We start from the raw sequence: 15,376 nt of genomic DNA on the forward strand, positions 1-15,376 counted from the left end.
CAAAAAATGACGTAACTAGAGATGCATGATATTATCGGCATGTTATTAGTATTGGCAGATTTTAGATTTAAAATCAAGTATCCAACATCGGCCATTCAGCCGACTCATATAATCAATAAAATAACATGCTTTGCTTCCTTGATCAACCTATAGACCTCACATACATAGACGTTTCAATGCCCATAGAAAAGCGGATAACTAATTACTTTATGTAACTTTTATTAATGCTTAATAATGTTTTAATTTACTCTGTCATGTGTTTTTTTTCTGTCATTTTGTGTGTTTTTGGAGTCATTTTGTGTATTTTTGTAGCAGAGTTTTTCCCACTCAAACACAAATTTTAGGTGAAATTCGCTGCAAGTATCTTGTCGTGAATAAAGAAGACATGCTTTATGAAACTTAAGTTGAAGTTTTTTTTTCTTATTTTGCACAAGGAATGATTTCTGATGTTACATCATTTCTAACTTTGTCTCATGTCTGCATAAACTCATTTACAGCACAAGCCATGGTCTGCAGAGAGCTTCCAAAGCATCAGAGGGATCTCATTGTTCAAAGATATCAGTCAGGTGAAGGGTACAAAACAATTTCCAACTAATTAAATATAACATGGAACACATTGAAGACAGTCATCATCAAGTGGAGAAAATATTGCACAACAGTGACTTTACCAAGAACAGGACGTCCGTCTAAAATTGATGACAAGACAAGAAGAAAACTGATCAGGGAGGAGGTGAAGAAGCTGACAGCAACATTGAAGGAGCTGCAGGAATTTCTGGCAAGTACTGAATGTGTAGTACATGTGACAACAATCTCCTGCCTTCTTAATATGTCTGGGCTATGGGGTATGGTGGCAAGACGGAAGACTTATCTTACAAAGAAAAACATCCAAGCCCGGTTTCATTTTGCAAAAACACATTTGAAGTCTCCCAAACGCATGTGGGAAAATGTGTTTTTTTTTTTTTTAATCTTTTTTTCATTTGGGAATACAATGGTATACAAAAAAATATACATAATACACATATTTCCCATCATTTTTCTTTTACAATGAACATAAAACTCAAGGCCCTGAAACACAAGCCATAGAACAAGAACAGTGTCTCTGACAGGAAATATAATAGTAATGTATATATATTAATACAATAGTACAAAAAAACAAAACAAAACAAAAAATAAAATAATAAAAAACACAACAACAAAAAATAAATAAAATCAAAATACAAATTTTTCCTAAATTAACCCAACTGAAGTCTCACGTCCAAGTGGTTAACTGTGATGAATGGTTGATAGGGTTACAAGAATGCAGAAACCCGTGGCATTTGTAATGGTAACCTTCACGAATAATGCTAATAAAACAACAATAATAATAATAATAATTAAGAAAAGAAAAAAAAAAGGGGGGGGGGGGGGAGAAATGGCAGCATGTAGGGGAGTCAGTCAGGGGGCAAGGTTTTCAAAGAGTTAAAGTAATCCGTGAAAGGTTTCCATTCACGAACAAACTTAGCAGTGTCACCCTAAACAGAGAACATTATCTTTTCAGATTTCACAAAATATATAACATCTCTAAGCCAGCAGGCAGTTGAAGGTGGTTTTGGGGATTTCCAAAGGAATAAAATACATCGTCTTGCTAACAGAGATGTAAAGGACAATATATCTGACTGTATGCGGTTTAGATTAGAAGAATCAACAGAAAGGCCAAATATAGCAAGGAAGGGACCCATTTTAATGCATTTCCCCAGAACTTGACATAATTGTGGAGTAGTCGATCCAGAATTTTTGCAAGCTCGGACATGAAAAGAACATATGGCTTAGAGTACAGGAGGGAGCCTGACATTTGTCACATTGATCTGTAACATTCGGGTATATTCGCGATAACCGAGACTTTGATAAATGAACTCTGTGCAGAACTTTAAATTGTATTAATCCCAGCCTAGCACAGGGTGTGCTCGAACGTATATTATTGATGGCCTTATCCCACAACCGATTTGTATACTGAACACCCAACTACTGTTCCCAAGCAATGTGAGGTTTGGAAACCGAGTGGCCATCAAATGACAATAACTTGAAGTATATTTTAGATATTAAAGCTTTCCGGCTGGGTTTTAGTGATAAGAGATCCTCCCATGGTTGGTCAACAGGGAGAGAGGGATAGCATGGGAATAGGCTAGAGGTACAGTGTCTGATTTGAAAATAGCGAAACAGATGAGGAACTGGTAAATTAAAATCTATAGACAAGTCTGAAAATTTTGAGAAAATACCATCTTTATAAAGATCCCTGAAACACGTAATGCCTTGGCTCTGCCAGCTCTTAAACACATTGTCAGTAAGTGATGGAGGAAACATGATTTTTGACGACAGGTGGATGGAGACACAAATTTAAAATGCTGCCTAAACTGAAACCAGACTTTGAGGGTGGACAGCACCACAGGACTAGTTGTAAAACTAGAAGGATTTAGTGGCAGGGAGGAGGAAAGCAGAGCCAGTAAAGAAGATGAGGAGAGCGACTGCGCCTCCAACTTGCACCACAGCAAATCTGAAGATTTAAGCCAACAAATCACCTTTTGAATATGTGCTGACCAATAATAAAACAAAAAATTGGGCAATGCCAATCCCCCACCAAGTCGAAGTTGTTGCAATAATGAATAACTTACTAAAAAGGCAGAAATACATTGGTCAAGTGATTTGAAAAAATTTTTGGTTAGAAATACAGGTGTACATTGAAATAAAAAAAATTTGGGCAGCACAGACATTTTTATTACATTAATTCTACCTATCAAAGACAAAGGCAAGGAGTTCCACCTCTGTAAATCAGCCTTGACCTGGGTCAACAAGGGGGAGAAATTAGAAGCAAAAAGTGAAGGTAGAGTGCGGGTGACATTAATCCCCAAATACCTGAATCCCGTCACACTAAATTTAAAAGGAATGTCGGCTTGCTATACTAGACAGTGGGTCTGAGACATAAAGGAGCAGGTCATCTGCATAAAGTGACAATTTAAGTTCAATATCAGACCGACAAACCCCGTGGTAAATAGGGAGGGATTTTAATGCATTTGACAGAGGTTCAATGGCTAGAGCGAAAAGTAGTGGGGATAGAGGACATCCTTGTCTGGTACCATGTGAAATTCTAAAATATTCAGAATAAGTATCGTTTGTGTGAATACTAGCCTGGGGTGAAGTGTAGAGAAGGCGAATCCAGGATATAAATCTATTACCTAATCCGAATTTATTAAGTACCGCAAACAGATAATTCCACTCTACACGGTCGAATGCTTTCTCTGCATCAATTGAGATGACCACTTCAGGGACTAAGGAAGAATTTACAGAAAAAATTACATCTAAGAGAGTGCGGATATAATAAAACAGCTGACGTCCTTTGATAAAACTATTTTGTTCTTCCGAAATAATAGTAGGAAGAATCTTCTCAAGGCGCATGGCTAGGACTTTGGCTAAAATTTTGACATCAACATTTAACAAAGACAGGGGCCTATAAGAGGCACAAAAAGCAGGGTCCTTGCCCTTCTTTAAAAGTAGGGTTATGGAGGCCTGAGTCAGAGTCGGGGGCAGTAAACCAAGTTCAAGAGACTCATTGTACATTGAAATGAGAAGAGGCGTTAACTTAACCACAAATCTTTTATAAAACTCAACACAAAATCCGTCGGGACATGGGGCTTTGTTACTTTGCATAGGGCGACCGTGGCTCAGGTGGTAGAGGGTCGTCTTCTGATCGAGCGGTTGGGGGTTCGATGCCAGTAGCTGACTACAGTATGTGTTGAAGTGTCCTTGGGCAAGACACTGAACCCTAAGTTGCTCCCAGTGGTTGACTGGCACCTTGCATGGCAGTCCTATCACATTGGTGTGTCAATGTGAGAGTGATTGGGTGAATGAGCTGATATGTAAAGCACTTTGAGACTGCTTCAGTGTGGTTATAAAGCGCTATATAAATCAAGTCCATTTACCATTTACCATAGATCTAATGGCAGCTGTAATTTCTTTGTAAGAGGTGCATCCAACACATTTGCCACATCTAAACCTACAATAGGAAAAATAAGCTTATCAAAAAAAGAATTCATTGCTGCTGCCTCAGATGGAAATTCTGATTCATAAATAGAGGAGTAATAGGATTTAAAAATGGAATTAATAACAGCTGGGTCAGATGTGAGTGAGCCTGTGGAATCTCTAACTTGAGGAATCAATCGAGAAGTAGATTGTCTTTTTAACTGATGGGCTAGTAATCTGCTCGATTTATCACCATATTCATAATAGGTACTTCGAGAACGTTGTATAAGGCGTTCTGCATCCGCAATCAAGCTCTGCCTGTAAGTCAAGTCTCTGTTTCAACAAATCAGGGGTCCAAAACTTTTGCTGTAAGCTCTTGTACTTCTGCCATGTGAATTTTCACTGATTATGCTGAATATGAAATCATTTGTCCACGAATATAAGCCTTCAAAGACTCCCATAAAATTGAAAAACTGACGGTGTCGTTTTTATTCAATGTAATGAAATCATTTAATGAAGATGAAATAAATGCATTAAATGCCTCCTAAGACAAAAGCAGAGGATTAAGCCTCCAGGGCGAAGAAAAGCGGGGCCGGTCAAGGAATTTTATGTCTAAAGTTAGAGGGGCGTGGTCTGAAGTAACAATCGAATGATATGCAGGAGAAGTAACTTTAGGAAGAAGAGAGTTGTCAATAAAAAAATAGTCAATACAAGAATAGGATTGGTGTGCATGAGAAAAGAAAGAAAAATTTTTGGCTTGAGGGTTGCAAACCCTCCAAGGGTCGACCAAACCATTCTCGAGCACAAGGTCGGAAACTGACTTGGCCATACAGGATTGTGTTAGGGTGCGCAAATTCGAGCGATCCAGGGAAGGATCAATAACACAATTTAAGTCACCTCCCAATATCAAAAGGTGTGTGTCCAAGAAAGGTAAGTTGCTAAACAATTTATTCATAAAATTTGGGTCGTCGAAATTCGGAGCATAAATATTCACCAATAAAACTGGGTTGTGGTATAGAGTGCCAGCAACAATTATGTACCGACCATTTTTATCACTTATAATTTTAGAAACAGTTAATTGAATGTTTTTGCGGACCAAAATTGCCACTCCTCTTGCCCTGGAATTAAAATTTGAGTGAAAAATATGTCCAACCCATGGACATCTCAGTTTTATTTGATCCCTATCACGCAAGTGGGTTTCCTGGAGGAACCCTATAGCAATGTTAAAACGCTTTAAACAAGAAAATATCCTTGAGCACTTAACTTGGTTATTTACACCTTTAACAATCCAACTAAGAAATCTAATACCGGATCTGGAATTTTGCAAGTTAGTACCGGTCATTTACATGATGATCAAAAAATTTGATCGTCCCACCGCACCATGGGGAAGAGGAGGAGAAAGAAGAGGAAAAAAAAAAAACAGGTATTCAGAGACACAACACCGACCCACCCGCCCACCCCTGCACATTAGTTGTTCCCATCCCCAAATGATAGGAGCAGCCGTGCTGACTCCAATGGGAGCCATTCTCCTACTGAGCTACTTACAGTTAGTTAACTTAAGCCTAGATACAAAGGGGAGACCCCTGCAATGAGTGAAATGTAAACAGAATGCAAAATGTAAGGCACTAAGATGATAGAATAAACAAATAATAATAATAAATGAATTAAACAAAAGTGAAATTTCCCAATTTCTGGATATCACAAATAGACAGTATAGTAAAAGTTGCCAACAGCACAGCGGTCATAACATAGTAGATATAAACACAAACAAACTATTGCAGACTGTAGTTGTACAAACGAAACCATATCTGTTCAGCTCGGTTTCTGTGGGCAGCCAATGTGTATGAAAGTCACCCAGGAACCTACAGCCATGCTAGAAAACAGTGCGAACAATATCCTCTGGAGAAAAAACCTTGCTTTATTTGGTCATCGTCTGAATGAACAACTTAGCCTTCGTCTGGTGATGTGAAGTCTCGCTGCACGCCTCTGTGGGTTATGCGCAGTCGAGCAGGGTGCAACAGTCCGAACCGAACTCCCTCAATCTCACGTAACTGGCGACGGACGTTGTTGAAAGCAGCACGGGCCCGTGCCGTCTTGGTGGTGTGATCCAGGAAGACGGAGATGGACATATTCCAAATATTTATGCGCTGCCTTTCTCTCGCTCTTTTTATAATGTCGGAGCAGTCCGTGAAATAATGAAGCCTGGCCACAATCGTGCAGGGACGGTTGCCAGGTTTGGGTTTGGGCATAAGGGACCGGTGGGCTCTGTCCACCAGCGGATCCTTATCCAGGTCGAATGCCTTTATTAGTAGCTTAGCCACGCTGGTCGGAAATACGGGAGCAGAGTCGTCTTCTGGGACGCCAATAATCCTTATGTTCTGACGGCGGGCTATCGATTCCAGGTCCTCACACTTGTTTTCAAGCTTCATGTATTCCTTGGAAAGCTGATCGACCTTATTTTGAAGAACAACTATGTCGTCCGTGCAGGTGGAAAGGGACTGCTCCATCTCTGTGACCGTGACTTTTAGTCCCGCAACCTCCGCTTGCGTTGAAGTGATACTGCTTGAAAGTTCCGTTTTTAAGGCGAGCAGCTCGGTCTTAATGGAAGAGAGATTCTCACTTAAAGCCGCTTGAAGTTCTGCCCGAAATACAGTTACAACTTCATTTCGAAGAGCAACCAGAAGCTCCGTTTTGAGTGCAGTGGTATCTGCAGCATTGAGAGGCGGCGTGCAGCTGGGCAACGCCGGGGATGGTGACGTTAGCAACAGGCCGCTGATTAGGCTGAGCGTTGCCTCCTGCTTTACCGGTTTTTGGTGGCATTTTCACGGTGAGAATTTAGGCGTATCGGTTGAAGAAGAGGATAAGTCCGGTTAGGGTTTAAAAAACACCAGGAATAGTGCCCATTTACAACTAAATAATTTCACTCAGCAGGAGCTCCCCAACACGCGTCCTACACCATGCTTCGCTTAACCGGAAGATCAGAAAATGTGTTTTAGTCCGATGAAACCAAGGTTGAACATTTTGGCCATAATTCCAAAAGGTGTTATTGGTGCAAAAACAACATTGCTCATCACTAAAAGAACACCATACTTACAGTGAAGCATGTTGGTGGCAGCATCATGCTTTGGGGCTGTTTTTCTTCAGCTGGAACTGGGGCCTTAGTCAGGGTGGAAGGAATTATGAACAGTTCCAAATACCAGGCAGTGTTGGCACAAAACCTTCAGGCTTCTGTTAGAAAGCTGAAGATGAAGAGGAACTTTATCTTTCAACACGACCCTAAGCACACAGCCATATCAACAAAAGAATGGCTTCACCAGAATAAGATTGAGGTTTTGGAGCAGTTTTGTCAAGTAAAGTGGGAAAATATTGCCTCATCAAGATGTGCCACACTGATAGACTCTGACCCAAAAACACTGAGTGATGTAATAAAAGCCAAAGATGCTGCAACAAAGTATTAGTTTAAGGGTGTGCATGTTTATGCAACCAGGTTATCTTAACTATTTATTTTTCCCCTGTAATATGTAGCTTTAGTATCTTCCTAAAAAAACAACAAAGGTCTGTGACTTTAAAGCAGGCAGGTATTACAGTGTGAATAATGAGCAATGTGGAATGAGTAAGAAAATATCATACAGGTAGAAACATTGACATTGGTCTTTGTAGTGTTCAGAGTGTGTTGTCAGTCTGATGGTGGGTTGTCCATGTGTTGATAAATTGACTCTAATATTTGGATCCTGTTGTGTGAGCTGAGTTTAGGAATGAATAACAGAGAAATGGAAGTGCTTTGAAATAGCGGTTTGCCTGAAAAGTATAATTCCACGTGACAGCTTTTAAACAAACTTGTATGAACATCATAACCTGAAAGACAAACCAGTTCATCACAAATGCCTGCCATGCCGTCAACTTTCTACTCACCTATAGATGTTATTTTTTAATATTATTATCATTCTATTCACACGGAGATTCAAATGTTTTGTAAATGTTTGCAAAATGTATCTCATTTTATTTTGTAATAATGGTAATGTAATATGTTAAAGACAATAAACCAGTGGTTCACATTTTAATTCCACAAATATCCGGAGACCCCCAGAGACATTTTTTTTCTGCTTTCTAGAATTTCTTTTTGATCATATTTATTCAAGTATGTTTCAATATAGGACTAGTAGACATAGTGTGTTTATTTATAAAAGAACTGAATATGTTCTCCATAGTCAATTTATTCACATTTGATCTACTAAAATGTATAAAAAGTCTCTACTCAAATACTGGAGCTTTGCCTAAAACAGGGATTTAGTCTAAAAAGGCCTTTATTTTGAAGGGGAGTTTTACTGAAGCTTGTTAGTAAACACTAAGAAATAACTTAAAATAAGAAATTAGAGTCCAGAAGTATTTTTTAGAGATGCAAAATGTTAATCTTGACTTCAAAATGAAAGCACAGGCTATTTTTTCCTTCTCATTTCATTGATTCATTCCACATACAATCTGCAGACTACAATTAACCTGACATACATGTATTTAGATGATAATGAGAGGCCGGAGTACCCAGAAAAAACCCAGCAAGCACGGGGAGAACATGCAAACTCCACACAAAAGGACCTACTCTTCAACACCAGGACTTAAACCCAGGAGCTTCTTGCTGTTACGCAGATGTGTGATCCAAAATGCCACCATGCTGCCCATTTCTTTTCCTCCTGTAAAATGCAACCCATTTAACACAATTTTAAATTCTTGTGTGTTTTGGAGTTGTTTTGTAAACATTTTGTTGCAATTTTGTGTATTTTTTTTGGCAATTAGTGTATTTTTTTAATAATTTTGTGTATTTTTGTAGCAATTAGGAGCCAGAAAGTTTATCTTTTTGGCTTTTTGTTCATTTTTCTTTCATTTTGTGCATGTGATTACACTTTGTGTGGCTCATTGTCCTGAATTTAGTACATGGAAAAAAGTCCATTTACTAAATTCAGGACAATGAGCCACACAGTCATGTTTATATATATATATATATATATATATATATATATATATATATATATATATATATATATATAATCAAACACAAGTTTTAAAAAACATTACAACATAACCTGATATTTTAATGTGAGAAATGCAAATGTGTGGCATAAATTCCTAACTTTAGAATTATTTCACCAGCTCAGTCAAAAAATGACGTAACTAGAGATGCATGATATTATCGGCATGTTATTAGTATTGACAGATATTAGATTTAAAATCAAGTATCCAACATCGGCCATTCAGCCAACTCATATAATCAATAAAATAACATGCTTTGCTTCCTTGATCAACCTATAGACCTCACATACATAGACGTTTCAATGCCCATAGAAAAGCGAATAACTAATTACTTTATGTAACTTATGTTAATGCTTAATAATGTTTTAATTTACTCTGTCATGTGTTTTTTTTTTATGTCATTTAGTGTGTTTTTAGAGTCATTTTGTGTATTTTTGTAGCAATTAGGAGACTGGAAGTTCATCTTTTTGATATTTTGTTAATTTTTCTTTCATTTTGTGCATGTGATTACACTTTGTGTGGCTCATTGTCCTGAATTTAGAACATGGACTTTTTTAGCTAGTCATGTATAATTTGTATAATTTTCTATATCACGTCTAATGAATAAAAAAGGAGTTAATCTGCCGCTCTGTCCTGCAGCTTCCACCCCAGTGGCTCTACCAAGATGGTTGCTTCCACTTTTGTTCTTCCCTCCATCTTGGGTGATATCTTGGTGAAATGTTATCCACAGACTGCTGATTAAAATGTTTGCACCCAAAGTTAAATAACAAATGTCAATAAATTAATTTGAAATAATAAAATGTGTTTGGGCGTCTTTGGATTCAGGAAAATAACTAAAGTAGAGCCACATAGTATGTCCACCATACTGTTTAATAGACTCGACATTACACAAATAAAAGTAAGTCTGAATGAAAACAAACCTTTGTAACAAAAAAATCTACGTGAAGGTCGTGGAATAAAAAGTAGAATATTTGTCTTTCAAATGTATTGGAGTGAAACTAAAAGTATCCCCATAAAGTAATGTACTTAAGTAATTTTACTTGATATAGATAATCATAATAAAATGTTTAATACTATATGTTATTATTCATTATACTGTGTTACATAACATATCAGTTAATGCATTAAAAAAACAGTTCATTAATCTCTACAGGACAGTTAATTAAAACATTATTAAGCATTAATAAAAGTTACATATTGTAATTAGTTATCCTTAAGTATGCATTATATTATTGATTAATTAATTAGTAAAACGTGTGGTGGAAAAATTGATTAATTATGTATACTCATATATTTGCTTTTTGATCTCATTCAACTTAATACCCCAATTTGTAACTTTCCACGCCTGTCTGTCTTTTCCTCTTCCTGCAAAGTCAGTGGGCTCATACTCCCATAATACAGCTTCTCTAAAGGAATGTCAGTTGGCCTCAGTTTAATCTCTAAGGCCAGAGCACGTCCAAACCCACCCCAGACATCACATACACACACACACATCATATACACATACATACACACTTACTCACACACCCACATCTAACTTTCACCCCGACATCGGAGGTGTCACCTCCGGCAGACTGACCTTCCCCCCCCTGGTCTCTTCTTTGCTGTCTGTGGAAGGGGGGAGGTGGGACAGTGGGGTATAAATGTGTGTAAAAGGAACATTTGGGCCCTTCTTCGCGCCTCTCCTCTGGCCAGAGGAGACCACTTCTTTGTCTATCCCGCTTTGTACCTTTTTATTTAGTTTAGATTAAATCATTTTTTATTACTTCATCATCTCTCCTGTCTGGTCTTCATCATTTATCACCACAGAGTGTGTTTTCAAGTCAAAGACGAGGTAACTGTAAATTTCACCGTAACAAACGTAATAACGTATCTAGTAATCATTTACTTATAGTGTTTAATAAGTAAGGTTTTATATAACATTAACAACCTGACATGAAACTTATTAAATGTATAAAGTGCCTCATAAGCAATACTTAACCATAGTTAACCCTGAGTGATACATTTCATTCACATTAACAAATTATACATTTAAATGTTAATTTTGCAGCACATTGTTTCTTATTCATTGTTTGGAAAATCTCTGATATCAGATTCAAGAGCTGAGCTGTGATTGGACTAAAGTGAAACCTGAAAGTTGTTTGAAGGTTTGATTCTTCAGCAAAACAACCAGTATGAACCATTTAACCAGTGGGATGTAGGAAACAGGACAAAGCTGTTCCAGTATTTGTCTTTTATGTGTTCAAGTGAGTTACAAAGCATGAAATTAGATTTTAAGTTCAATTTCACAAATAAATGTTTATTTACTATATTTTACAACAACAACAAGAACAACAAATGATTCCCAAGGGATTAATAAAGTACATTTAATCTATTCTAAAATAATCTAACAAACAACTTTGCATGCATTTACATGCTTATTTACAGATATTTACAATTTAAGATGCAGGGGGAAAAAAATTGCGATGTGGTTTTCTCAGCAGTTTTTGCCAAAAGAAAGACCGTTGGTGTTTTCCCTCCCCAGTCTTTTCTTTCTCTTCTTTCTTCACGTCCTTCAGTTTGGTTTTCTCCAGCGTTTCTCGCTCTTTCAGCTCCCTTTGCCTCCTCTTGGCGTCCTCCTTCTCTCTCTTTTTCTGCTCCTTCCTCACGGTGGCCTTTTCTTCACCTGTTTTCAAGGCCAGCTCCTGGAGTTCAATGTTCTTTCTCATCAGGGCCTCCATTTGGTGTTGCATCCTCTCCTCCTTTGCTTTGCTCGTTGACAGGTGTTTCTCCTGCAGGGTTTTGTACCTGTCACTCCACTCTGCCTGAGACTCCATGAGCTGACTTTCCAAATGGGAAATCTTTGTCAGATTCTCAGCATTCCTGTTAGTCAGTCCATTCATCCTCTGTTCATGCTGGCTCTGAAGGATGGACATAGAAGTCAGCATCTCCTCCTCCCTGGTGGACCACCGCTCATCCCATTGTGCATGGGAGTCATACATGGCCTTGTTGTGGGACTCAAAAGTTCTTGCTAAATGTTGTCTTTCGTCCAGCAGCTGCCTTTGTAAAAGCCCAACATGCTTGCTTTGGCTCTGTAGAAGATCTTCCAGGGAGGTGATTTGTGTCTGGAGGTAGTTTATCTGAGCCTGGGAGTCCATACAGACATTGTTCTTCTCTGAATCCTGCACCTGCTGCTTTAGAACCTCCATCCTTCTGCTCCAGTGTGCATTAGATTCTGCCATCTTTATCTGAGCAATAGTTTTCAACTTCTCAATCATCATGTCCTGGTCCTGAAGCTGTTTTGAAGCTTCAGCAGCTTCTGTGTGCTGGACGTGCAGGGCAGATTTCAGAGTTTGTATCTCTGATGAGAGTTTGCTCTCATGGTACTCTGGGAGCTTTTCCTTCATGTTGATCAGCTCCTCCTGTTTCTCAGTCAATGTCTTCTCCAGTAGAAAGTTCTTCTCACTAAGGGCTTCATTTGCCTTTTTTAAAGTCAGGATTTCATTGTCCTTATCATCCTGATCCATCATATCCCCCCAATCCATCTTCATCTCATTAATGTTTGTGTTGATGTTGAGGTCAGTGAGCTGGAGCTCCAGGTTGACTTTTTGGGTCTTCTCCTTCTGCTTTTGAAGAGCCTTCCTTAAAGAAAGGACTTCCTCCATCAGCTCAGCATTGTTGTCTTTAAGCAGCACCCTCATCTGCTTTTTAATGTACAAATAGAAACATTTATTTATACATTACATTCAACAACTTAAAAAAATAAAAACAATAACTAAATGTTTTTTGAGAAGTATTTCCAACACATAATGTTAGTAAAGACACTAAAAACTAATTTATTTATTTTTTTAAAGCTGAGTAAAAAGTTTAAATAATGACTCCCTTCAGGTGTCTCTGATCTCTGAACACATGTGGTGATATAAAACAGTGCAGGTGATCAATCACCTTTAATTTACTCACATTTTAGTCAAATAAATCACATTCATCCTAATAATTAACCACAGTTGATGGTTTACTATGATGTGAAGCTAGTGTGTTTTTTTAGATCAGAAATCTAATGTAAATTTAAAGCTCTCACTTCAGGTATAAAAAAATGTTAGGTATGTAAAAATGAATCATAAAACAGTTTTTCCTTCTGAAAAAGTGATTACAGATATAGAAATCCACAGACCTCTTGCTCCATCTCCACTGCTGTCATCTTTTTTTCTCCCTGATGTTGTTCACTCCTTGTTCACTTATTTGTCTCTTACAGTTTGTTGTTGGTAAAATGTTGGAGTTTTGTGTCCTTGACAGAAATCAGCGAACATGAAAGCACTATAGCTCCGCCCAAGCAGTTGAACGGTCACTCGTTACCATGACAACAACAGCAAACATTCCCAGGTTTACAAATGAAACTAAAACTTGAAAAAAACATGTTTATTTTTTAAATCAAACGTTTTAATGATTACAGTTATTGACTCCTTAAGGCCTTTAAAATAAATAAATAAAATAATGCAGTTAAACAGATTAGTACAATGGAGCATTGTCGTCACTAAAAAAATAAATAAATCCGTTTTCAGGATTTTTTTAATTTTTTTTTTATTCCGTTTTCCGGAATAATATTTTTTTTTAAATCTGTTTTCCGAATTAATTCATTTTTCTTGTCGGGATTATCTCGTAATTTTTTCTTTATTTTTTTTTTAAACACAGAGACTGGTTCCGGGTCAGAGTTCATCACAATGGCGTCATCCACAGCGCTGGATATTCATCTATTCATTGATTTTTACTTTTCGAGTTAGAATATAAAGATATTTAGGATTTGCAGTCGGCACAACGTTAACATTAGTGACGGACAGGTAAAGAGGATACTTTAGTTCAAGAGGACACAGTCGTCGTAAAGCATACTCGGAGCTTGGAGTCCTGGTTGAATTCATTAGCAACAACTACAATACTACGGGCAACTTCACGGATATCGGTGGATAATAATAATATTAATGATGCATTGGATTTTATTTGGTGCTTTTCATAGACACTCAAATCGCTTTACACTGATGTGCATCATTCTTTCACTCCACACACAGTGGTGGTAAGCTACTACTGTAGCCACAGCTGCCCTGGAGCAGACTGACAGAAGTCTGAAAATTAATTTGGAAAACGGATTTAAAAAAAATATTTCGGAAAACGGATTTAAAAAAAAAATTATTTCGGAAAAAGGATTTTAAAAAAAATTTTAATTCGGAAAACGGATTGAAAAAAAATGTTAATTCGGAAAACGGATTTAAAAAAAAAAATTAATTCGGAAAACCGATTAAAAAAAAAAAATTAATTCGGAAAACAGATTTAAAAATAATATTAATTCGGAAAACAAATTTAAAAAAAAAAAAATTTATTTCGGAGAACGGTTTTTTTTTTTTTACTGACTACAATGCTCCATCGTAGTTTTGAACAGTTTGAGATAAAAGCATATTTAATAATATTTTCATTAAAGATAACCATGTTCGAAAAGGGGTAAGAAGAAGTGTATTTATTTAACAGTAGAGTGAAAGTAAAACATGTCCCTCAAATATAATTGTAAACAACCCCGGTTGATTGATGGTCTGACTCTCAAACTGATGGTTCACTTTCCTTTAATTATAACTTTTATTTCCTTTAGTGAACGCACCGTAAGAGCTATAAAGAAAAACAATACAAATACAATTACTCTTACAGTGTGAAACCTTGCATTTTTAACAGCTTATTCAACAATATTTTAACTTCTGTGCACCTTACACATGTTTTTCCAAAGTTATATTCATTAACAATACATTAGCACCTTCTAGTGGACAAATGAGGCAAGAACACACTCACATGTGTTAATCATCCAATCAAAAAATGCTCCGTAAAATATAACACAAACAAAAAATACCATGAAACAATAAAGTCACACACAAACCTTGATCCCTCATCAACCAGGTGCTATCTGTACAAGTATGCTTCACTTTCAACCGTATTCATTACGTTAAACACCCTTCTTTTCTCTCCGTCTCCGACGCATGAGGAGCGCTGCGTGCAGTCCAAACACTTCCTTATAATTTCCGTCACTTCCGTCTAAACAGGAAGTAAGGCATAAATTCCTTCAAAGTAAAACTATAAACTCAGTTTCAGTATAAACATGTTTAAACAAAATAAAAGCTTTTCAAGTCATTTACAATAATACTCAAGTAAAGTACAGATATTACAAAATATGACTTAAGTTACCGTATTCACATGTGCACAGCAAAAGTGTGGCACACACACATTCTGTGTCCACCACCGCCCTGAAACGGACAGAAGTCTGTAAACGGGAGCGCATCGCTCCGCTCTTTTAACATGCTCAGGATGAATAAACAAAACAAGCTCACGCACACATAAAAACACACAC

The 15,376-nt window shown here is 37.3% G+C and overlaps 1 protein-coding gene across 1 annotated transcript; it reads right to left on the bottom strand.

The window, feature by feature from the left end:
• Nucleotides 1-5,939: 5,939 nt before the first annotated feature.
• Nucleotides 5,940-13,995, bottom strand: LOC114464250 (golgin subfamily A member 6-like protein 22). The gene is made up of 3 exons (XM_028448301.1): nucleotides 13,169-13,995; nucleotides 11,521-12,698; nucleotides 5,940-6,726 (listed from the first exon to the last, which is right to left on the bottom strand). Exons 1-3 carry the CDS (start codon nucleotides 13,193-13,195, stop codon nucleotides 5,940-5,942), a joined length of 1,992 nt encoding a protein of 663 aa, XP_028304102.1. The 5' UTR covers nucleotides 13,196-13,995.
• Nucleotides 13,996-15,376: the final 1,381 nt, after the last annotated feature.

Source organism: Gouania willdenowi, chromosome 6 (assembly GCF_900634775.1).
Source record: "Gouania willdenowi chromosome 6, fGouWil2.1, whole genome shotgun sequence".
Lineage (NCBI taxonomy): Eukaryota > Metazoa > Chordata > Actinopteri > Blenniiformes > Gobiesocidae > Gouania > Gouania willdenowi.

Coding starts and splice junctions, on each gene's coding strand:
- LOC114464250 (XM_028448301.1), bottom strand. CDS start 13,195: ATGACAGCAGTGGAGATGGAGCAAGAG. Junction 12,699..13,168: donor CAGTGGAGATGGAGCAAGAG/GTCTGTGGATTT, acceptor ATTAAAAAGCAG/ATGAGGGTGCTGCTTAAAGA. Junction 6,727..11,520: donor GGGGAGGGAAAACACCAACG/GTCTTTCTTTTG, acceptor GGCGTTGCCCAG/CTGCACGCCGCCTCTCAATG.